This window comes from Lathamus discolor, chromosome 1 (genome assembly GCF_037157495.1).
Source record: "Lathamus discolor isolate bLatDis1 chromosome 1, bLatDis1.hap1, whole genome shotgun sequence".
In the NCBI taxonomy this organism is placed as follows: domain Eukaryota; kingdom Metazoa; phylum Chordata; class Aves; order Psittaciformes; family Psittacidae; genus Lathamus; species Lathamus discolor.
The window spans coordinates 133,869,471-133,895,320 of NC_088884.1; the positions used below are offsets into that span (position 1 = coordinate 133,869,471).

General features: G+C 37.1%; 1 protein-coding gene across 12 annotated transcripts in view; it reads right to left on the reverse strand.

Annotated features, from left to right (window-relative positions):
* Nucleotides 1-1,683: 1,683 nt before the first annotated feature.
* SLC7A2 (solute carrier family 7 member 2) overlaps nt 1,684-25,850 on the reverse strand; it is a 63,169-nt gene continuing 39,002 nt past the window's right edge. For 11 of the 12 annotated variants that reach the window (XM_065696582.1, XM_065696546.1, XM_065696565.1 and 8 more), the window contains 11 exons: nt 24,000-24,390; nt 22,234-22,389; nt 18,869-19,034; nt 18,005-18,141; nt 17,293-17,512; nt 13,854-13,990; nt 11,005-11,107; nt 10,136-10,341; nt 9,661-9,827; nt 8,654-8,762; nt 1,684-8,073 (listed from right to left, as the gene is read on the reverse strand). In XM_065696582.1, coding sequence (XP_065552654.1) covers nt 7,886-8,073; nt 8,654-8,762; nt 9,661-9,827; nt 10,136-10,341; nt 11,005-11,107; nt 13,854-13,990; nt 17,293-17,512; nt 18,005-18,141; nt 18,869-19,034; nt 22,234-22,389; nt 24,000-24,375 — 1,965 coding nt within the window. In that variant the 5' untranslated portion in view covers nt 24,376-24,390 and the 3' untranslated portion in view covers nt 1,684-7,885. Of the gene's footprint in view, nt 8,074-8,653; nt 8,763-9,660; nt 9,828-10,135; nt 10,342-11,004; nt 11,108-13,853; nt 13,991-14,393; nt 14,534-17,292; nt 17,513-18,004; nt 18,142-18,868; nt 19,035-22,233; nt 22,390-23,999; nt 24,391-25,850 lie in introns of those variants that run through there. The other variant, XM_065696591.1, reaches the window with a different exon arrangement.

Genomic DNA, 25,850 nt, shown 5'->3' on the forward strand with positions numbered 1-25,850 from the left:
CATGGCGAATTTGACAGTTGCTGGGAGTGTGTTTGCACCCACACTGAGCTCTCAAAAGCTGTTTATTGAAGTCTGAGGGTTTCCTTGGAGAAGGGCTGGGAGAATGTGACTGGAGGCACCTCAAAGGCAGATGCAGGGCAGGATGAAGACACTGGACTGAGAGGAGGAAAAATAATGGCTGACAAGTCACAGGCACATCCCATAGTAGACAAGACCACAGTTTGGCACAGGTGAAGTACCTGGGGAACAGTGCCCCTGGCCATAGTTCCAGGGCCAGAGTAGATGTAAGAAGAGCAGAGCATTTACAGATCTTAAAGGAAGTCTGGGCTTTAGCTGCATCCATAATAAAAGAAGAATTAATAGAAGGCACATACATGATGCTCCCTTACACTCGTAAGTACATACACATGTGGAGTTCCAGACCTGCTTGACTGAACCTGCTCCAAGGCTTCACCCTGGGGTACCTGGTTAGCAGTAAAAGAGCCATCAGGGCTCAGGTGTGGAGTAAAATGATGAAATTTCATGGTCTCTTTTTCATTCTACAGTTCTATTACAGTTCTCAGGGGTTGATGATCTAATGATGACTGAGCTCCAAATATTAGTATATTTTGGAAAACATGGTAATAGCACTTTGAAATAACACTCAGACTGCATTAATTTTAAGACATGTTTAAGCTGGCAACCTTTTTCCTGTATAGATGTGTATAATGAAGGAATAGTGATTTTTCTGAATTTTAAGTTTCCTAAAATGGGTGTGCATTTCCTTAAATGGGTGTGCATAAAAAAATAGTTACATTTTCATTTATAGTCACATCAGAAGAACTAATGTAAACCTTCTTATAATGACCCTATCTCTCCACATGAGTAAGCTGATAATATTAAATACGTCTTTTCAGCCCAGTGCTTTAAATGTGATACTTGCAAAATGACTCATTTTCATTTAAATCAGTGGCCATATTACCACTGCATCATAGGACCGAGATTTTCAAGGTCAGTCTTGGTACATCTGTGTGTACAATCATTAATCATTTGAAATCTTTGTAAGGAATTACATAGAAGTGCAGTATACTCGTAGAATCACAGAATAGTTAGGGTTGGAAAAGACCTGAAGATCATCTACTTCTAGTTCATGCTTTTATTCTCCCGATATAACCACACTACTGTTCAAAGTTGAGGGAGTTATTTTCTTTTTCTTTCCCTCCCTTCCCCCCCAGAAAAAGAAAAAAGAGACAACAGGGGTTTTTATCCATCCAACTCAGGCTGGATGCTGCCAGCGCAAGGCTTGGTGCTTCAGAAAGTTGAGCACCATGAATGCTGAGGACTGCTCCCTCTGGAAATCAAACCTGTCATCAGCTCTGGTTTGGCACCATAAGACACAATGCCCAAATCAAAGGGTGTTATTCTCTATTTCAGTGTCTTCCTGAGGTCTTGGAAGCAAGTATGAAACAAACGCTGCTACTATCCCCATCTCCAGACTACTGCAAAAATAAGACTTAAACATGAAACATGGTTGTTTTTTTCCCCTCTGTAAAATCAGACAAGTTATCATGTTTTTTTATTTTAAATGACTTATGGTTTGTATGATGTCATGACATTAGATATCTGACATACTAATGATAATTTTAGTGTTTACTAAAACTACAGTGGTAACGGGTTACAGAGTTAGAGAGTTAGATTACAGTATGAAGTACCAGTAATATTCAGCTTTATTTAAAAAATATGGAACAAATGCACAATTGTTGTCCCACAAAGCACATTTTACAGTAAATGAAGAGCAATGTAATTTCCATCAGAATTTGGAACAAAGGTAACTAAAAATATCAGTGATTACAACTGTATTGTAAAAGTGAAAAAAACAAGCACCATATTCTTAAATATAAGCATTTTTACATTCATAAAAAATCAAGACTTTTCATTTTGGTAGAGCACTTCAACTATGGATTTGTACCTTAAGTTGCATCATAATCATTCTATCTACATTTTATATGTTCAGCAGCATATAATACAGAAATAATCACTACAATGTACATATGAACAAAGAGAAAAGCTAAAAATGGGTATGAGCGCTACCGTTCTTTAAAACATTACTATTCTTAAAGATATGTAACACATTTCATGCTTTACTTTCTGGTAACACAAAAGAAAAAAATCCCTCCTAAACATTTAAATCCTTTTATCCATTGTCCTGACTCCAACTAAACCTGGTGAAGCTGGAGTTTACTTGGCACCAGGCTCAATGAAAACATACAAACAGAACTTGTCCAAATGACAATAAAATTGAAGATATTTATACACATAGTTTTTGGTAATGCATGTCTATGCACAGAAACCTTCAACTTCGCTAACGTTTTTCAAAATTTCTAAAACTCGAATGGAAAACTGATCAGGAGATGGTAAAGGCATTATAGTTAGCTTTTGAAAGGTCCGACTACTAAAAATGCAGAGGTTCTCAAAACATATAGCAGAAAGAAATACTAAAGGCACAGGTAACTAAAAACAAAATACAAGTATCCTACATTATATGAAATTCCACCTGCTTTGCTGTATTTGCCTAGCACTGACTAATCTCAGTGCTTTAAATGAGCACACTGCAATTGGTACAGACTTCCTGGCAAGTCTAGAAAGAATTAGGGCCTGAGAGCATTAAAAAGTGCTTTTAGTTTTTCTCTGTAATCAAGTAACATGTGCCAGCTGTCATGTGAATTAAATTCCTACTGTACAAAATGCACCTCCATATCAAAGGCATCACACCGGATTAAAACAATTGCACAGTCCCACACAGATTTCTTCTGCTGTCATGGATTTCACCCAGGTTGTTCTGCTTTTGGTATCTCAGGATGCTTATGGCACATTTGATATTGGCACTTATTAAAACCTCCATGAAAACAGTATGCCTTTCATTTCTTAAATATATATATAAATATCTGCATTAATTTTAGGGGGGAAGTGGCTAGATTTGTACATTTAAGATCTAATAAAATATATATTCTATATTTAAACTTTACCATGTTTTGATTCTAAATTCATTGTATCATTTTAAGTTTCTGGGTGGCATAGTTAAATTCGTAAGTACATAAGTTACTCTATATCACTACTATTGAAATTTATTACTGATAACACTCTAACAGCAGGTAATATAAAGGGCTTTAATACATTGTGACATAAACATAATACACAGGTTTCAGGAGTCTAACCAGCATTTGTTGTTCAGGAAAAAACATACTATTATTAACAAAATGGTTTTATCTAGGATAAAAGACAATGAAATCTAAGATACCTTATAAAATTTCCTATTGCAGGATTAGGACTGGAATACCACAAGAAGATCACTTCAATTAATGTGAATTGTACAGAAATGCTTTATAACTCTTATTCCTCAGAAGAAAAAAGATTCATTTGTTCTCCCTTAAATATGCTTTGGCTTACTTTCTTAAATCCAACTGGATAAGAATAATTGCCCTATCTAAAGACACATCCAGAATGTACCAATGCAAATAATGTTTTTGGTGGATTATTTTCTACAAAGAAACAAAACCCCAATAAGCTACCTCCAATAATAGATATTTTGAATTAATACATACTATTATTATCTGTACAGAACAATATACAATATCAACAACCATGTTAGAAAATAACAACAATCATTTAATTCTACTGAACTCACGCTTTCAGCTGCTCTCTCTGAAAACACAGACATACAGTAAATGCAAGAACAAAATCAGGATTTGTTTCATACACAGCTCCTGTGTAAGGACTACCATACCATGTCTTTTGCTCCTGCAAAGTCCCACTAAAGCATCTGGAATTTGAAGACTGCACATACAAATACAGTCCAAAATTAGCACAAATATCTGACTTCTGGCTTGTCGTGTTCTTACTCAGCCACTGCCTAATAATGACTTTAGCTATACACAGATATAAATAAGCTGTGCACTGTTGAAGCATCTGAAAATACCCCATGATTTCCTTCTATATCTCATTAGTTAAGTGGATAGTTCCTGTGCTGCAGCTGCTCCCATCTCCCTTAACATTTGTACAGGCACCTTCTTTTATTTTCATATAATTAATTTCTCTAAGCAGAGGGGAGAAATATTTATAAAGATGAAATGGGAAACTGTCAATACACAAAGTGCTGACGCATCCATTAGCTAAATAAGCTAAAAAATGTATTTTCTGTGATTATCTCCAGAAGTCTTAGCTAATAGTCAGAAGTTTATTATATTGACAGAATCCCTTCAAAGGAAAATTCCAGTGCAGTATAGAAGTTATTTTTTAACCAGTACATCAAAACAACTATGGGATAATATCAGAGAGATGTGAACACATAGATAGGCATGCAAACATATTTTCTATATGTTGGGCTTGGGTATGAATGGGGTCTTACTTGCACATCACAGAACAGCAGTAGTTTGCATCTTCCGAGCCTTGCTTGCCTGCTCTGCAGCATCAGCAACCATAGGAAAAAGCAAGTCTCTACTTCCCGCACGCTGAGATGTGTAAGGGATTTTAAAAGAGCTGTGTTCCACTGTAGGCTTGTAAAGAAATCATGAAAAAGCTTTACCTGAGCAGTCACTTCCACAGCAACAGCGCATTTTTTACAGCTGAGGATTTGAGAGAACTGGGCAAGACTAGTTAAGAATGTCCTCCAAAAGTTTAACAACTTAAGAGGCCATGCTCAACAGCGTTGTAGCTGATGAGGAAAAGCATCAGCTTCTCTATTTCAGATACTTGATTGGATTAAAATCAACAGAACATACATTCATTTCATTAATTTTCTGGTTACTTATTTATAAAACCTTTTATTTTGCCATATCTAAGAATTACTACATTGGGTTCCTTTCAAGAGACTGCAAAGTCTTACATTTCTACTATTTCAAACAAAAACATACAGTTATTTTGTCATTTTTTGGCATAAAAATGGGCCCCAGTTGAGAAGTACCATTAAAACTAAAACAGCAGATCCAACTGACATAGACAGCTTTTTCAGTTACTGAATAGAGGTACTGAAAGTTATCAATAGCTCTACAAACTGCCCTGAGAATTCCTGTCCTTTCCTATCAACCGAATATTTACTTAGCATATAATCTATTTGTATTAGTCAAATGTGAGATTTGAGTCTTTCTTTAATGGCATTTGTAAAGCGATAATCAGTCATGAAAAGAAGCGGCTGTAATTTGTGATCAATTCTGGATGGATGAAGATATATTAAAAAGCGATATCCCATTGCCACCTACCCTATAGTTTTTCCTCATCCACTGTGCCCCTTCCATTTTTGAGGACCACCAATAACAACGGGCCTTAGGACAACAGCATCTGCAGTTGGCGGATGTATACGCTGGAGACTCAAGTTACGCCGCCTCTTAAAATTTTCCGATTGCTACTCCTAATGCTGTGTAGCCAGTAGAGGGCACTGGGGCAACAGCACACATCTATCCACCGGCTGCTGCCAGCATTGCACTTCCTCTCCGAAGACAAGCTAAGAAGGCATCGGGCTGAAAACCTCAGACCTGCTCCAAGGTGAGATACCAGCCCCGGTATCCCACCTAGTTTTCTGTCTGGAGGGGTTTCTATTAAGAAGTCTTCTGCCATTCTGCGTTCAGGTACACTACTGTTTTGCAATAACAGAAGTTGTTCTAATATTAAAAAGTGTTAATCTACTGCTGTGAAAAAGAACAGGAGAAACAGCTTAACTATTTCCTTTTTTGTTCCTTTTTTTTTGTGAAACTCCAGCTATTATAAAAAAGTACTTTTCACTGTTAACCACCATAGCTCTCATGGCATCTAAAGTTTTTATTGCTAGCAATAGAGATTAACACCAATGATGAGTACTGGCAACAGATGGCAACTCTCCATGAGAAAGTCCAAGGCAGGTCATACTTCAGGAAGTAATTTTTATAAATACATTTTTGCAAAATAACATCATATTGTGGAATCCTTCACTGGACTTGAGACTACTACTGGCTGAGAAAAAGTGTTTAAATGTCTGTGTACCGTTGATAGGTAACATGACTTATGTTGAAGGAACAGTTTCATTTTCACCAGCTTTAAAATCATTTTTCACCCAGCTGCAATAATTGGGTTCTTTACATAAATTAGCATTTGGATATTCTGGCAGCCCAGAAACCAACTGTATCCTGGGCTGCATCAAAAGGAGCGTGACCCGCAGGTCGAAGGAGGTGATCCTGCCCCTCTACTCTGCTCTTGTGAGATCTCACTTGGAGTATTGTGTGCAGTTCTGGTGTCCTCAACATAAAAAGGACATGGAACTGTTGGAACAAGTCCAGAGGAGGGCCATGAGGATGATAAGGGGGACTGGAGCACCTCCTGTATGAAGATAGGCTGAGAGAGTTGGGGCTGTTCAGCCTGGAGAAGAGAAGGCTGCATGGAGACCTCATAGCAGCCTTCCAGTATCTGAAGGGGGCCTATAGGGATGCTGGGGAGGGACTCTTTGTCAGGGACTGTAGTGACAGGACAAAGGGTAACGGGTTAAAACTTAAACAGGGGAAGTTTAGATTGGATATAAGGAAGAAGTTCTTTCCTGTAAGGGTGGTGAGGCACTGGAATGGGTTGCCCAGGGAGGTTGTGAATGCTCCATCCCCAGCAGTGTTCAGGGCCAGGTTGGACAGAGCCTTGGGTGACATAGTTTAGTGTGAGGTGTCCCTGCCCATGGCAGGGGGGTTGGAACTAGATGATCTTAAGGTCGTTTCCAACCCTAACTATTCTATGATTCTACCCACATGAATGGACCTGTGGATGTAGGCTTAGCTCACAAAAAAAATGCTGTGCTAACATGTGCTTAAGACTCATAAAGCGCTGAAACATTGTTTTGACAAGGACTTTTTCCAAAGCCTGGTCCTCTGTTTCCTTAACCTCCCCTTCCATCTGAGAGGAAGGCTGGGATTTTGTGCATTAACTTTTCTTGAGGAGAAGCAATGTGTAACAACTAATCTGAGAAATATCAGCTCTGGCACATGATAAAGGAGAACAGAATATACAGGAATAAATGAGTAGCAAGGAAGAAAACTTGACGACTGCTGTATGTCAGTACCAAATCATATAGTCAGGGATAAAATCCTGACCCTTCAGAAATCAAAAGTACAATACTTGCTAAATCACATACCAATGTCACTGTCAATACTGTGACCAACACATTATTTCCCAGATTCTTTTGCCGAAAAAACCCTAACCCATAGCTCCTCTTGGGAGTATTATTTTATACACACAGCATATCTGAAAGGAAAGGAATTCATATCAGTAGAAGTCTGGAATACTATTTAGAGGGACTCAAAGCCTTTGAAGTACCTTTATCATTTGAGTTATCTATGACTACTTATTAGTAAAGATAAGCAATTACTTCTTTTTACATATATATAGGATCTTCTAATTTTTGCAAACTATAAGATCTGTACAATTACCATTCATTTTGCAGATACTTTCCAGGCTTGTCTGGAATTTGTCTCCTGTGAGAATTACTTCTGTAGAAAGAAGAGAGCTATCAGATTGCAACCAAAACATGTAAGAGATAAGGAGAAGGCACTAAAGACACTTCTGTTCACAATGCAGAGTCAAATAATCAGAACTTCTTGAAGGCAGCTCTAAAATTCTTTGTATTTTATGATTGCTTATGATTTTGGATGACAGTTCAAACAATATGTCCAAAATTTTGCTTGGCTTTGTTTTGTTTTTTTTTTTTTTAGTTTAAATATTAGTCTCCATGCTGTCAGCTTTGAAATGTTGAAGATGGATTAGCAGCTTGTCCAAAATACCAGACAGGCCTTGTAGTAAACACTTTCAAGAGGCACAACATTGGCAGAAAGCTTTTGAAATTTCAGTCCACAAGTAAAATGTCAATTAAAGGCTTAAAAGACTTGCGTGCTGGCATAGATTAACATTCACTTGTCCTTTCACGTGCAAGAAACTGATCACTTTCATTTGCATTTTCAGGTTCATCCAATTCTTCCACAGGGTTCTTTTCTTGCAACCCACTATTTTCTGAACAAGATTCATCATCTCCATTGCTATGATGACCTTCAAGACTGTGTCTGATACCATAGGCAAAGTAAATGAGGAAGCCTTCCAAAAGGAAAACAAACAAAAAAAAAACATTACAGTGTTTTCAGGAAAGTAGTCCATTACAAAATAGTTAGTTATTACTTTCTCTGGCTGAATATATTTTTCAAAGCAAGTTTCTTCAGGTATCGGAATCAGAGCTCATGCTTCAGGTCGTTCCTGTTTCTATGGAAATTCCAGTGTATCATCTTTGTGTAATTAAATGCTCTAGTAGGTCATGGAAACTACTGTGTCTAATTTATATCTAGATTGAATTAATACAATTTTCCGCATCTTAAAGGAGAATGACTGGTATACCTGCTTGTAACAGGTTTCTGCACCATTTTAACTCTATCAAGGGAAAAATTGTGGCTTACTGAATTAGTCCTATAACTTCAATTCTTTCTATTACCTGAAAACTGTACTTGCTTTTTTGACTGTATATAAATACTACTTCTGAAGCACGTTCTATTTTTGATGAGAAATATCAGCTGGCTTTTATTAAAACAGAATTCAAGTATTTAAATGAATAGAATCAAATGTTTTAAGATGGGATCAGTAAGTTTTAATATGAAAAGTGACTGAAATAAACAGAAGTACCTACCAAGTGCCATCCAGAAGCTAAACCTGATCCAAGTGTCTCCACTTAATTGTACCATCAAGTAAATATTTACCAGGATACTTAATGATGGCAAAAATGGCACTAGTGGAACCTAAAAGGAAATATTTAGTATATATGTATTAAATATAATTTCTGGCATGTCACACTTCAGTTACACAACACAAACTAGAGGTGACACATCTAATCAGTAAAAAAAGAATTGAGGTGGATTTTTTATTGGAATATAGTAAAATTTTCTTCTTCACTTGGTTTAACGACCAGTTTCTACATATCTTAAACTCTTGAAATACATTATGCTTAACATATATTCTCTAAGACTGTGTAGAAAAACTTTCCAGTTTGTGCTGAACATATACTAATGAATTCCTGTTTCTACAACTGAAAAATATTATATATTTTTAATATATCCCTTCTTCTGAAATGCCTTCCAGCTCCACTGGAGTCCTTGACCTTGAACACTGTACTTTATTATTTCTAATCTTAGAATGTAAATGAAAGCTGAAAATAAAAGGATTATACTCTGGAGGGTATGAACTGTACTGTGGTCTATGGTATTGCCTACAGCACAGACCAGTGATTGTACAGTGATCAGTTTCTGAATCGTTTTCCAGTTTCTAAATGCTTGAGGTCTAAAATTGCTTGGGTCCCAACAATGCACACTTTTGAGGGTGTACCTAAAGGAATATCTAGATGATCAGTGCTGTCAGGCCTCCTTGTTATAATAGCAGCTGTACACACCAACATCAGCGGTACAGCCATTTTCTGCAGCCATGCTCCTATGCATGTCATACATTCCATCTGTGGGCAATAAAACCCTTTTTCTAGTCCTGAGAAGGTCTGGACTGGGCTACACAGGCTGATGATTCAACCATGACCATCCACTACTCTTACCTTCACCAAAAACCCGAAATAGAGGCAGTGCCCCTCTCCCACTTGTTAGAATACATCCAAACCTCTCATTAGAATGACATAGAGAATATGTTATTCACCATAAAGGCCACTTTGTGCTGGTTCTGAGGCTGCCTTTGGATGAGAAGAATGGTAATTATGAAGGATGTCACAAACACAGCAAGAAGGCCAATACTCCAGAGCTCCAAGTTAGCAATGGAATGATTCATGTATGTAGTGAGGACACTCAAACCACAAACCAAGCAAGCTGTGTGAAGACAAAATGATGAAAATAGGAAAAAGGTTACTTAATCTCTGTATTGATGAGGAAGGTAGCTTTAAGAAGAATGATAGCAGGTCTTCAGTATGAAATGTTAATGTGAAAATGCTTAATTAAAGGAAAATATACCACACTACAGATTAGAGCCATCAAGAAGTATAAAAGCATTCTGCAGAATGACACATTAATTATGACTGAAAGAAGGCATGTTATCACTGGATTTTTAATTTTGCCTTTAGTAAAATGCCATTATTTATGTTAATGTATTACATGAGTTTGGACAGCTGAATACTTACCTAACAGACCCACTAAAAAGCTAACTGTAGTTGCAGTTTGCTCAGTAGGTAAACTGGATGGATTAATTAGCGCCTGAAGACTGAAGTGTTTCTCTTGTATCATATTTATCTGTGATTCGCTTACTGCAGATTCCCTTTCAGATGCAGCCAAAGCTGCTTTTTCTGGGGAATATTTTGGTTGCTCATAGCTTAAACTGGGTTGGTACCTATGCATAAAACAAAGAACATAGTAGAAAAATTTAAGCTTACTTTGGGATTTGAAGCAATATGACTCTAGGAGTGTATTTAAATACTAAACTATTGGCAGTAGAGGTTTAGAATTTCCCAATTTAGAACTGCACTGCAGCAGCATATATTGTTAGTCACTATCATATATAAACAGACTATGGCAATTCAATTTTTGCTGGGGCTTGGGCATTTTTGGTACATTTTTTTAAGCTACATAAATTCACCAAGGAGTCAGATATATGATCAGTCTCATACGAAAACAGGGGACAGAGTCTGGTGGCCAATGGTAGGGAAGGGGAGGGGGCACCTTTCTGACTTGCTTCATGTACTGTAAGAGGCCTGATAACTGGCATAAACTGAAATTTTACATCTGCCTCGTTAAAATGTAAGTATATTTTTAAAAATACATGTTAAATAATTCACTATGGAAAGCACAGTCTTCTTTTTTAAAGTGTAAATTGTTGCAATAATGAATTTGAACTGAATTAAAGCTGCTTCTTAATGATTGTTTATACACATATAGCTCATTTTTAACCATTGAGCTATCTAGCAAAAAACACACTCTGTAAATGTCACTTGTGTATATACTGACCAACACAAAATAAAACACAGTAGAATACACAAGGATGTTTTTGACTCACCTAAGAATAAGGACACAGGTTGCCACAAGTGAATAAGCAAGAAGTGTACCAATAGACATCATGTCCACTAAAGCCTTTAGGTCAAACAGAAATGCCATTATAGCTAAAAAAAGAAGAGAAGGGACAATTCTAAATTTATATGCGGCTGACATAGAATCATAGAATGGCTTAGGCTGGAAAAGACCTTTCAGATCATTGAGTCCAACCATAAGTGCTAAGATTTAATATTAAGACATATTGAGAGATAAGATTTTAAAATCTGGCAGCTGTGTAACTTTATATTGTTTTACTGACAGCAATATGAGTGAAATCATGGTACTCCTTAAAAACACATTTTTGAAGTCATCGCCAACATTCTCAAAGCTAATTCCCTACAGCTGGGAATCTCATTCATATAGATACGCACTGATGAGCCCTACAGTCATGCTGCATAATCAGGCACTTTGTATTGGACTTACTCGGACATAAGTATTTGGATACATGGCTTCTTGAATTGTGGCCACATTAAAAATACATTTCCATAGAATAAGGTTCAGATCCTGCAACAGAATCTCACCAAAGCTGAGAAGATGGATCCCACTGCAAAACTAGGGAAAAGTGATCTGACCCAGTAAGTGACCAGTGTGTAAAATTTCTGCTGGGGTGAGAACGAGCTCTGTGTAGATAGGACTTTTAGGCGTTATCTGAAATAAAATAGCTTTGTAGTGTTTTTTAATTTATTTTTTTAAATATATCTTACTAAAAAAAAAAAGTTAAGTTTAAGTGGCCTTCAGGAAAATCCAGCAAGTTCTCACATGAATTAAGATCATTGAAATCAGAGGCAGAAACTTCCATGATACCAAGTATAATTATAGCAGTCTTTGTGTTTATAAAAGTTAACATCAGTGTCTTTTGGATATTGTGGGGTGTCTTTCTTGACAATGCTGTTTGCACACAGACACACATAGCTCATAGAGAAACTGGCACAAGCCGTCAATAAATGAAGGGCTAACACCAACTGAATTGGAATACATGCGGTCAAAGAACCTCTTAAAGTATTTGTATACTTCAACATTATTGACATGCAGAAAGAATCTAAAAATACTTAATCTTTTCATCCCTCAATAACCTCAACATCAAAAGAAACTATTAAACATAGTCTTTACACACTGCATGTATATGCACACAGATTTTTCTATATTCAGAAATACTTTATATAATATTTATGTGCTTCTTAATAATTCTGTAGGCAAGAAACACTGGTAGATTAATTTATGGTGAAACCTTGGACTGACAGAAAAACATTTTGCTATGTGAAGAGTTTTGCAATCATGATTGCCACCTGTGAAAACGTAAGTCACAGTAATAACACGTGACAATTGCCTCAGCTGTAATCTTTGCCTGATTACTGTAATTAAGGGGCCAAACACCTACTCTTAACGTTTCTTAAAGCTATGAAACTACCCATGCTATGAATGAAAAGACAGATAATAAAAGCTGTTGCATACATCAGTAACTATTCTGTCAAAACTATTTATGACCACAAGTTACCAAATATGCATCTTTTTAAAAATAGAAGAAGAAATTACTGCTTTTCAAGCAGTAGATAAAGCTGTCTTCAGGCAAGTTGTTGGCTAACCAAATTCCCAAAACTGTCTAAAAGCAGTGCAAGTGATGGCTGCTGCATAGCTACAGTCAGGGCTGCGTAACTACATCAATCGGTTTACCAGATGGGCAATACGGTTTTCTTTCTCCCCATCATTCCTGTGATTTCAGATACAGATGTTAATTTAATCTCACAGAACTGCACTTCCAAATTATTATAAGGGAATATCTTAATATTATGAATTCAAATAACAAAGTCAAAAAAATAAAATTAATCCTAAGCAATTTATTTGCACTCTGACCAAACGGAACTCGTAATAATGCTTCATATGGGCACTATCCAGATAATGCCTGTGCCTTCCCACATTATTGCCAAGTACACAGCATGAGCAGTGCCAGTCTTGTGGCATCTGAGGATAACCCTGACTATAATTATTTTATTTTCAGTTCTGAATCTCTTATTTTATAGTAATTTTAGCCAGAGTTGCTTAATCTTGTAAAGCATGCATTTCGTATTTGAATTACATCTAGAGGTTCCAGTTTTCCTGTGTCATAGACATCCCACTGAAATGACAATGAAATTCGGGCACAGTTACATGTACCTTTGCAAGAAGCGTGGACAAAACTGAAACACTTATAGGTTAGGAATTCTCTTTATGAAACATTAGGCGTTGGCAACAGCTCCCAAAATGCTGTTTTGGTAAGGTAAGTGTGCATGTATGTGATACACATATAACCCCCAACACACACACATACTCCTCAACCACAATTTGGTAAGCCTATACAAAACCAGAATCATTTTCTTTAGCAGAAAATGAAAAAAACTCTTTGCATTTTACACAAAAGTTCATCTGGCTGCAAATGTAGATTTTTTTTTCTCATGTCTTAGAATAAAAACCGTGATTTATTTCCCCCCTCTTGTACATGTGATAAAGACATAGGTGTACATCAGACAAGGAAACCCTGTGAGAAGAGCACAAGCCTAAGGGACCCAGATTAAGTAACCAGTTTATTCACCATACAAGGGGCCACTATTAAAAAAATAATTAAAAATATCATTGTGAATTTTGTGACATTAAGGACATCACCACCACCATGATTGGTATCATTTGGAGTTCCTACACCCTTTGATTACTCAGTCATTTTATTCCCATTGTACATGCAAGGGAAGTTAACAAGCAGCCCTTTTCAAAAATATCAAGTACCATGCACGTGCATAGAGTGTTTAAATCTAGTTTTAAGTAACACGGGCTTTGAGAGCTTACCAGAGATGACCCCTGCTGTCAAGGTGGCATAAACTGGTGCCTGCCTCTTACTCACTTTGGCAAGAAAACTAAAGAGTAAACCATCGCGTGCCATGGCAAACAGAATTCGGGGCAAAGGGAACATAGAGCCGAGAAGACTAGAACAGAAAAATGTATAGTTCAAATACAGGTTATTAAAAGCACAATGCTTTACTGGTAAACCCAACTACACAAAAAGCTTGGAAGAGTTAATGGGTTTAGGTATGGTTTTGGTTTAGGCTCTGTGTTGCTGCTCTTGTTTTTTTGTTCAGTTGACTGATGTTCTTGGGTTTGAGTTGCTGTTTATTTTGAACCTAGGTTTTTAAAGCACTTGAGATTAACCAATAAATACAAAATCTGTGGTAAAGAAAAGTTTTCCTGGTAGCCTACTTCACCTGGCAACAATCAGATTTGACCAATTCAGTCCAAAGCAAATCAAAGCTGCACAACAGTGGTTTATTTCCATAAATGCGTTTGTTTAGCAGTGCACCTTTCTTTACAAGGATCAACTCTTAGTCTCACCTGCTACTGCACCAGACGATAGAGTAGCAACTAGTGGGGTCTTCGTTTTGGAATTGATTTGAGCTAGACATTTGAAAAGCAACCCATCCTTCGCCATAGCATAGATTACACGTGGCAGTGGGAAAATGGATCCAAGAAGACTGAGTAAAAAGCAAACACATGCAACATGGCAAACACAGTACATGCAGAGTTGAATCATGGACAAGATAAACAATGTTAATTAATGGCATGTATAGAAATAAAAATTATGATTGCAAGACAAAAATCAGAAAGCCCTGTATCCCAAGATACTACAGATCAGACACAAACAGAAATGTCTTTTTCTCTGTAAAGTTGATTAACCCCCCTCCCCTTTTTATTTTTATTAATTTAAGCAGTGGAATTGCTTCATCAGGGAGAATTGAGGTTAGCAAAATAACTTGCCATCTCTGTAGTTCTTGGGTATTAGTGGACCTGAATCATGTTCCAGGTCACACTAACTATGCAATTAAGCCTTAGTATTCCTGGAAAAAGTCTGTCAGTCAGCAGCAGCAAATCAATAAGCATTAGCAGCGTCTCTTACACTCTACATTTCCATGTGAGGCTGCTAATTAACTGTAATTCAAAGTAAGCACCATGGGCACATTATTTCTTTTGATTAAAGAACCTCTAGCAAGCTTCATTAAAGATTGTTTCGGGGGTTTTTTGGAAGAAGTAAAGCTAATTAATTTAGATTTGTTATTAGCAAGACACAGAAAGCTTTCAGACTGTGATAACTTGAAGCTCCTTTTAAACATATTTCTTAAATTAGGTGGTTTCTTTCCCTCCAAATGAAATAATTGTAATTAAGAAAATCAGAAACACTGAAAGGACAAAAGGCGAAATCATAGCCAGTATAACCTCTGTGGCAAGCACACTAGTTTTTAACCAGCTGAATAATTGCTGTCTTACTTTAGGGAGTCAACTGTATCACTTACAGAAGGCACAGCTTTTACAGCCACAGGTGCTACGTACCTCCTATAATGCTCGTGATACACAGCCATTAAGGTCAGACACAAGAGAGAAGTTTCACTGCACATGAACTGATTTTGGTGTATGAATGGCCCTTCCAAAAAAAAAAATGTTTCCTGAAGCAGGGTGACAATTGATTTTTCAAATAACGATACTGTTAAAATCCCCTGCCAAATTTTTTGCAGTTGTGGCTTTGTAAAATGTATTTATCAATCATACCCCTATTTAAGTATACTCACATAAATTACAGAAATATTAACAGACATCTTTAACCTGACGAAGCAAGTTCACAGCATAACAAAGTAAGAGGTAAATATATGGACCAAAAGCAACAATCCCAACTTTTTTTCTTAATTATACCACTAAATTGACGAATATGAAATACAATTTCTTTTTTTTTTTGTTCTAAACTGACATCAGTCAACAGACTGAAAGATTAACCTCCCCATATGAGTAAATACAATTCTTCAGAATACACTGGAGAGATGAACAGTTTGGATTTCTGAAAAAGCATTTTACTATCTCAGTTCATTTTGGGTTTCAGTATTTCTTTAATCTAGTGTCTGCTTATACATCACTTTTACTATTTATTAATAGAGAGGAAAAATTCAGTAAACCCCTCCAAACTGAAGGGGACAATGACAACCAGACAGAAAGTAACTGTAATCCCAGACTGAACTGCGTTAACTACAACATTCTCCAGTCAGTCCTACAATTCTTTCAATGTCCTTCTGGAACTATTTCCTTTTTCTATCATAGAATCATACGATGGCTTGGGTTGGAAAGGACCTTAAGATCATCTAGTCCCAACCCCCCTGCCATGGGCAGGGATGCCTCACACTAAACCATGTCACCCAATGCTCTGTCCACCCTGGCCTTGAACACTGCTGGGGATGGACCATTCACAACTTCTTTGGTCAACCTGTTCCAGCGTCTCACCACCTTATATCCTCTTACATCAAAATATTCCTTTCTTTTAAACTACTGTCCACAGCCAGTGTGCTCATCTCCTTCAGGCTAATGCTTACAGGGTTGTCTTGGAGTGCTGTTAGCATTAGTGCTTCATCAGGCATGTAATTTTCCTTTGTGGAAAGACAGCCAGTATTCTTACCACTGAAGCTCATGTAAATGACTCCTTACCTACATAACCTCAGGTAGCGAATTGGCATCAGCATTTTTCTATCCCTAAATTCAAGTATCAAGCAATTTTCTATTCCGTGAAAGGGTTTATACCATGTTACATTATATGCGGTTTAATATAGATGAACACATACCAATATATCTCCTGCCCTCCCTGATCTTTTCAATCAAACTAACGTATTAAGTTTTTACATCCATACTTTCACAAAGGGCAATAAATTATATTTTCACAGCCATAATCTACATCTCAAATACCCACACAGATACCACAGGAAGGGTTGATGTCAGAAGACAGACTGGCTACTGGAGGAAAACAGAGACAGGCAACGAAGATGAGGAGTGGAGCTAGTTAATCATCTCTTCAATTTTGCCTGCAAATACACAGAGCCCATAAAGCTGCTGAGTCATTAGGAGTATACAGCAAGAAAGAACAAAGTGGTTGAGGTTTATTTTATCAGTTGATAAAGATAACTTGCAGGTCATACATCTGAAAAGACATGGTTTAATAAAAAAAAACCCAAAACCCAAACCAAACAACTTTTATAAGCCAAAGCGGTAGAGCTCAAAACCAGTACAGCTCAAAAAAGGAACTTAAATTAACGCACCTCCTGTGATGAAGACCTGCAAAAGTCTAAAACATGCTTATAATACTTATTAGTAATACTTCGAATGAACTGAGCCTTCAAAATGAATGCATGAACCTGTATTTAAATATTCACATACCATCCATTAGCTTTTCCCAATAAAATTAGTATTTCAATGTCTTTACCTTGTAGACAAAGCACAGAGTGATCCCACTGCCACAACGTATTTTGCAGGACCCCATCCAACATATTCGAAAGCGGCTGGCAGAGGATTCTCATCCAGTAGGTAGTATGGCATCATAAGTGTCAGTGCAGCTGAAACCCCAAAATAGGCCATGAAGCAGACAAGCAGGGACACCACAATTCCAAAAGGTATGGCTTTCTGAGGATTCTTGACCTCTTCTCCTGAAAAAAAGGAAAAAAAAATGCCCCACCAAAAAGTCTTACTCATTTCCATCTTCAGCTTTAAAAGATAACATCAGAGACAAATCATCTATTAATCTAAAAACCATGGGAACCATATTTATAATATAAGTTTTAAAAACCTGTAGAAATAACCTCAGTGACACAGAACAACTCTCAGTATTTTGTTGCCAGAAATAGCATTGAACTAAAGGCCATAAAATGCATTGTATATCTAGGGTATTCAAAGCCTGTCATTTCTAGTTAATTACCTCCAATTTGTAAGTTCAGTGTACTCATTCCCTATTAGCCATACACAAGCCAGCATTTAGGAGAAATACCTCGTCTCAGAGAACTGTAAAAGTGAGCAGGTGAATAACAGATTTTTGCAGAAAACAAAATGTATACTAAACACTTCCCAGACTTAGAATGGAACAATTAAATTATTTTGAACAGAAATAAGTATACATATATAGACACACATAAATACTATACCAGTTGTTGCAATGCAGTCAAATCCTACAAAAGCATAAAAACAGGTAGCAGCACCAGCCAATGTTCCTCTGAAACCATATGGCATAAAGCCACCGCTCCCATATATACTTGTCACGTTCTCATAGGATGAACAATTCCTATTAAAAACAGAAATACAGCAGAAACATAACTTACTTTTTTAACTACTGTTAGGTCAAACACATCCATTCTCCTCTCCTACCACTATGGAAATACATGTTAAAATACTCTTGTCAAGAAAGAGTTCTACTTTACAAAATGTCACAAGAACACATTTTGATGTCAAGGTTTGTAAGACAAAAATGACAGTGAATAGAAGAGTACCTGATTCAAGTAACTATCATCTTACTCAATTCACAGTTTGTGGAAAAATATATTAAAACACTAATGGTGTACACAATTCTTGTCATACTCACATACTACAGTTATTACATGCTTTAAGGGTGAGAAGCCAGTAACCTCTCAAATAGCTATAGACAACAGTATTGAAGTAAGATGATTTTTAAAGGAAACTACAAACAAGAAAATAGCAAAAATATTTTTAAAGGAATAAAAAGTTTTATCATTCCCAGCAAGACCTATTACTTGATACATTACCGGCAATATCACTATTCCTTGTTGCCCAAGGAAGCTGTGAATGCTCCATTCCTGGCAGTGTTCAAGGCCAGGTTGGACAGAGCCTTGGGTGACATGGTTTAGTGTGAGGTGTCCCTGCCCATGGCAGGGGGGTTGGAACTAGATGATCTTAAGGTCCTTTCTAACCCTAACTCTTCTAAGATTCTAAAGCAAGTATAACAGAAAATTGCTGGGAATATGAGCAAGTAAATTGATTTTAGAAAATATTACTTTGTTATCGCAGTAAGGTTTATGAGATATTCTTCACTTATTTTCCAGTTGTCAGCATCTCCTTTCACAAAACCAGAAATCATAACGAAGAGTAGGACCAAGATGTTAATAGCAGTGAAAATTTTATTCACCCATGCAGACTCTTTTACTCCAAAAGATAAAAGACCTATAAAATAAAAATATTTTATAGATGTGAATGGTTCATTAGACTAATAAAATGTCATTTTAAAGAAGATAGGCATGTAATTACTGTACTTAATACTAAGCAGCATTAGATTTTATACTTTTAAAAAGCAGTAGCACAAATTTACTACTCTGACAGCAGTGCAATAGGCAAGTGTATTGGAAACCACAAAACACAAAGCACAAAGCTTCTTTAATTGTATTAAATATTTGTCATGGTTTAACCTCAGCAGGCAACTAAGTACCACACAGCTGCTCACTCACCCCGTCCAGTGGGATGGGGAGGAAGATCAGGAAAAGGTAAAACCCATGGGTTGAGATAAGAACAGTTTAATAATTGAAGTAAAACACAGTAACAGGAAAAAGAAGGAGGAATAAAACCCAATAAACACAAGTGATGCACAACACCATTCCTCACCTGCTGATACCCAGCTCAACCCGAGCAGCAATTGGTCCCTTCTGTGGGACTCCCCCCAGTTTATATACTGGACTGGGCATGATGTGCTGTGGTATGGAATACCCCTTTGGCTAGTTTGGGTCAGGTGTCCTGTCTCTGCTTCCTCCTGGCTTCCCATCCTCCTCCTCACTGGCAGAGCATGAGAGACTGAAAAGTCCTTGATCAGGGTAAGTGCTGCTTAGCAACAACTAAAACATCAGTGTGTACTATCAGAGTTGTTCTCAGACTAAAGACAAAACACAGCACTGCACCTGCTACTAGGAAGAAAATTAATTCTACTGCAGCTGATATCAGAACAGTATTTAAAACCATTTTGAGCAGTTGTTACTTACGGCTTTTCTGAGATTCCCATTCATCTCTATTTTATGGAATGGAGTGAAAATAAGTACAAAAATCCTATTCTTTGTAAAAACAGATGGCTAGAATCTATTTATTCCTTACAGAACAATTACTCATTAGATTAATAAAATAAGCAAAATTATTAAATTAATAATGTAATCTGTTCACTCTAAGATTTTCAGGGCATATCCATCACAGAGTAAGTCCTTTTCCTAGTCATTAATAAACCCTTTAAAAGAAATGCATGCCTCTTGTTCATAAACTATGATTCAGAGATTCTAGAAAGCAGTCGGATTGGAATCGGTTGCCCAGGGAGGTTGTGAGTGCTCCATCACTGGCGGTGTTCAAGGCCAGGTTGGATGAAGCCTTGTGTTGGATGGTTTAGTGAGAGGTGTCCCTGTCCATGGCAGGGGGGCTGGAACTAGATGATCTTGAGGTCCTTTCCAACCCTAACCATTCTACGATTCTATGATTCTATGAAATACATATGCCTTAGGTTGCAGAGCAGTGCATTTAAATAATCTGAAAGTTATTCCATCAGGATCGTACTGTGTCATTAGGCTTGTAACAACTGTTATTGTACAAACAGTGTAATGGAAGAGCAGGCAGTGAGCAGATCAGGAAAAAATAAATACAATGGAAAAGCCTCCAGTTTCCTTGCAGTCTAAGTGTCTCCACTAGTATCCCGTACATGCTTTCCCTCATTATTTAGAGATTAAGTCTAAAACTTTTAAGCCTCTCAAGATAATGTCTAGAAAATTTCTGACTGCTGATGAGACATTTTCCATCTTATCATAACAAAGAATTTATCATATGAGCTGTTTAAGTTTTCTTCACCAATGGCATTGCTACTGGCAATAGACATATGCTTTCTTTAGCTCAGTATTTCCCAAGAAGGTACTGTCTCAATCAGTCTAATGCAGTAGGAAACACAGGATGCACATTTTTCAAGTCCTTTCTCCAGGAAAAAAAATAAATAAATAAATCCCCAAACCAGATTTCTGTGTACTTTCCCTTGTGCTTAGCACATAACATTTTCTGTAAATCATCATCGGCTGCTGCTATGACTCAGCTTTGCACAGCTCAGAATCCAAGCACTGTATCATGATCAGCCTTGAGCCATACTCCACTGCCCCTCCTCTCAGCAGCGGTAAATTCCACCAGTTCCCCTACTGATGGTTGGGCTGCTTAGCACAGAAACCTGCAGAGCTAATTTGCCACACAAGTGAAAAGGAGGTGAAGAAGTAATGATGGTGGGGATAAAAAGACAGGACACAAATGAAAACTCAGGAGCAGTGGCAAAACACAGAAGAATGTCTCCTCTTCCATCCGGAATCTCTACTTCTTATGGTAGGAAGAAGCAATGGAGAGAACACAAAAGGTGGCAGCATCTATACTAGTGTTTTATATTTTGGTTTGTTTCAGTGCTCTGCTTTTCAAAATGTTAGTTTTTCCTTTTCCTTTTGGAAGAAGTGAAACTGAAAGGAATTATACCCATATAACTGAGCTTCAACTTACAGAGAAGATAAGCTCCAGCTTTTGTTTGATCTAAAGAGAGACTGAACATGACAAATATTTGAGATAAAGATAAGACCTCTACTGAACACTGAAATGCTTCTAGTAATGGCTGACTAAAAAACTATACATTTTAGAACACACTACTTCATTCACTCCTATGGTAGTAATAACATTTCCTTATGGAAAGCAATTATTAAATGCAAACATGCAGAAGATATTTTTGAGCTATCTGATACCTCAAAAAGCACATAGTTATATAGTTGGTGTTAATTTTTGTGATTTATATACATGATACAAGAGTAAAGATAAAAAAGAAACAGAACTGAGTGAAGTAGACCTAAAATGTTTTGTCAGGTTTCAAAGTGGTCTGTTGGGCCATACCAGTACGTTGGGGTGCCCTTTAGCCCAAACAGGTTCTAGGCTAAACAACTCGTTTGAAGACTTAGAAAGGTGAAAGTTATTTTTATACTTAATAAGTTAGCAATTTAGGGAAAAAACCCAAAAAAAACTTACAAGTATCCATTACATGCACAATATGTTAATTAAGGAGAGCACGTATCATCAAACTACAGAGCTTAACCTCAACATCCCTCTGAAAGCTTTTACCAGTGATAAAGCCATAAAGCCCACACAGAACTGTGTAATACTGACAAGTGATTATTTCATGTCCTGGCTTCAACAAGAGAAGAGGCTGCACATAGAATTTGATTATACACATTTAATTCCCAGAGTCATTGGGTCAATAAACAAATGTGCATCTGAACTTCTTAAACATTATTATGGTATTTCTGGTAAAATACAAACTACAACTTAGCATTTTTGTCTGTAGGACATCACAACTACCATAAATGAAGCCATATTGTCTTACCTGCTAAAAGTAATACAAGGAACACAGCAAAGAAGTCAGGATACTCTGCTAGCCCAGAGTAATTCATTTTGAAGTAGGTTCTGAAGATATGACTAATCTGCTTTCCAAGAAGTTCATCAAAGGTGCTACTCCAGGCTCTTGCTACACTTGATGTACCTTCACAAAATACATGCATGTTTAGGATTTTGCATACAGTGGCATACAGCTACTTCTACTGAAAAAGAAAGAAAACTAAGCATGTTGCTACTTGCATTTAAAAGAGCAGAGCTTGTGTTAAACCAGTAATTTTATTTTGCTGAGTTTTAACATTTTAGAATTTTTTTACGTAGTTAAATTAGAACATATTATCCTATAACTAAAACATACAAATTTGCACCTTATTTATTCCCAAAATATTGCAGAAATTACTTCTGTATCATTTATATCTGATGTCATTCTGGAAGACACATATTTCTCAATTTACAATGTGGCATATGTTAAACAATATAAAGTAATGTAAGAAAGCAGTTCAAGAAAGAACTTTAAGAAAGGAAGAAAGTTTGTCCCCCTGGAAATAAAGCAAAAAAGTCACTACCAAGATGCATATTGCTAGTTAGTATTTAAGATTTATACTCTCCTATGGTAAAGACTGCATGTGGCCACAGCTAAATACAACCTTATTTTTATAACTCCACTATCATGAACTGCACTTTAACACAATACTCGGGCATATTGATTTTGTAGTGATTTAGGCAACAGTCCTATAGTTAGATACACATATACAGCTAGATGTGCTTATACACAATGTAATGGATGCTTGGAACACGTACCTCTGGAAGAAAATGTTTTTTAAATCAAAATATGTCATCTCTGCTAAAGCACTGAAATATCAAATGTTATTTGAATACCTGCCATATAAGCATTGATTTTATTCAGATTTGGTCTACTGTATTTTACGGGATTACCTGATAGGACACTATTTAATTAGCATAAGGCTATAGTAACAAGTTAGTACTTAAACATCATGGAATTCTTGAAGTGAGATAATATAGTGATGGGATCACTGTAAACATCCTTGCTGTGTATATTCAGGAAAAAATAAAAAAGCTTATTGATTTTACTGAAATCATTGTTGCTGACCAAAGACAGCAATGAAATCCTGTTTATTCTTGTGCATCATCACTGAACTGACACAATTTTTATAAAAGGTATGGAGTTCATTCTGCTGAAGATTCACTGTTTACAAAAGCATCTTGCAAAAAGCCTGTCTGCAATGATGATGCACAGGAGGACATAGCCTAATCAAATTACAGAATCACAGAATCACAGAATCCCAAGGGTTGGAAGGGACCTAAAAAGATCATCTAGTCCAACCCCCCTGCAAGAGCAGGGTAACCTACAGTACATCACACAGGAACTTGTCCAGGCGGGCCTTGAATATCTCCAGTGTAGGAGACTCCACAACCCCCCTGGGCAACCTGTTCCAGTGCTCTGTCACTCTTACAGTAAAGAAGTTCTTCCTGATGTTAACGTGGAACTTCCTATGTTCCAGTTTACACCCATTGCCCCTTGTCCTATCACTGGATATCACTGAAAAAAGCCTAGCTCCATCATCCTGACACCTACCCTTCACATATTTGTAAACATACTTTGGTCATTTCATCTTGGCAGGAGTAAAAAGCAAGAATAGCTAAGTATGAAGACAGAAAAGAAAGATAGACCCAAAACTGTATATTACATCTGCCATCTCAGAAGCCCTTGAGACCTGTGTTTGTTCTTAAGCTTACCTATAACATAGGATAAAATGAGATTCCAACCAGTGATAAAAGCCCACAGTTCCCCGACAGTTACGTAAGTATACAAATATGCAGAGCCAGTCTTGGGAACACGAGCACCAAACTCAGCGTAGCAGAGACCTGCCATCACAGAAGCTAGTGCAGCAATGAGGAAAGAAACAACGATGCTAGGTCCAGATTCAGATTTGGCTACTTCTCCAGTAAGGACATAAACACCAGCACCAAGGGTACTTCCTACTCCCAGGGCTAAAAGGTCCATTGTTGATAAGCATCGGCACAACTTGGAGTCCTCCAGACTTTCACCACTGACATTCTTCTTCCTCAAAAGACACCGAACAAAGGACAAAGCTGGTCCACAGGGCAACATGGTGAATGTAGAGCTCTGAAATGAAAGAAAATCATTACAGTACATAAAAAGGTAAACACTGGTGAGAAACAATGAAAAAATGTATTTGCATAAAGAGCTTTAATCACGCATACTAATTTATATATTTATACTCTTCTGTGACATTAAATACGCTGGCATATGCTTTTCTCCTGGGAAACAAATTCGGGATTCAGTATTTCTAATTTTATATTTAACACTTTTCCCCCTAGGGAAAGATATCCATTATCTTTAGGTTCACTACACTGCTTTAAAAAGAAGTAATTATTTCTATTTATTTGCTAATGGCAACTTCTTAACCATTTCTAAAATAGAACCAGAATAGACTTCTATGATCTCATGTCATAAGGACTTTTAAGATAATGATCAACACCAACATAAGTAAGGATTTTTAAGACCTAAAACTCCAACACTAAGGCTATAAACAGCAAAAGCTTTAAAACACAGCATTCTGACAGCGCCAATGCAATCTCCTTTTGCCTTCAAATACATGGCTTTTGCCTCTAGAATTTGCTTCAGTAAAAACCGCTTAAAAGCAGATTAAAATAGTGTTTCTACTCCCTCCCACACCAATGAAGTTACCCAGAACTAATTATCTTTACAAGAAATCTTGCACAACTCTCATCCAACAAAACCTGCTCATCCCATGCCAACTGCGGTTCTTCAGTATTCTGAGCGCACATCACGGTGTGGGGTGTGATCGGCTCTTGCACACAAGGTCGGATTTTGTGACCAGCTAGGTCCTGGAGGCCAGGAGGTGAGCAGCACTTCTCTGGCCTGTGATACAGGTGCCGGCTAGGAACAGCTTGCTTCACAACTCAAAAAAATGGTAACTGAGTATCCAAAGCATTTGCCTAGAAGGCAGGACACTGACACCCGATAGACTGTAATATCTCAAACAGGTAACATTGATGTACAAGTTCTGTTTTTCTTTATATATTTGTTTGGATTGTTTTTTTAATGACGAAGAGTTTGGTAAGAATTAAGGGATACCACCTGCCATCTCCCCAAACTGATGTTTGTTTTTGCAACTCATACCATAAATATCTATACTCATGATTTGTTAAGTGGAACCCTCCAGGGAACTGAGAATCTTTTTCATTTAGGCAAAATATTCTGGTGTTAGACTCCTCCCCCATCTTTATCAGTCTCCTAGACCAGTAAAAGGCATTTCTACTCACTATAGTTCAATTCACTAACAGCAATGACTTTGCATTAAGATGGATAGCTCACTTAAGTGTTTGATAGGGGAGAGAGTCAGAAGCAAGAGAACTGCCACCCTAATACTAGACTGCTTGAAAAAAATCCTCTTGGGTATGAAAAAGAAAGGGAGAGATATCTCTGTTCTGAACCATTTCCTCCCTATTCCTGTAATAGGTCCCAGGACAGTGTTAGGAGGTAAGAGGCAAGTTTCCAAAGCACTGCTCCAATTAGACTCCTTTCAGCCCATCAGCCTC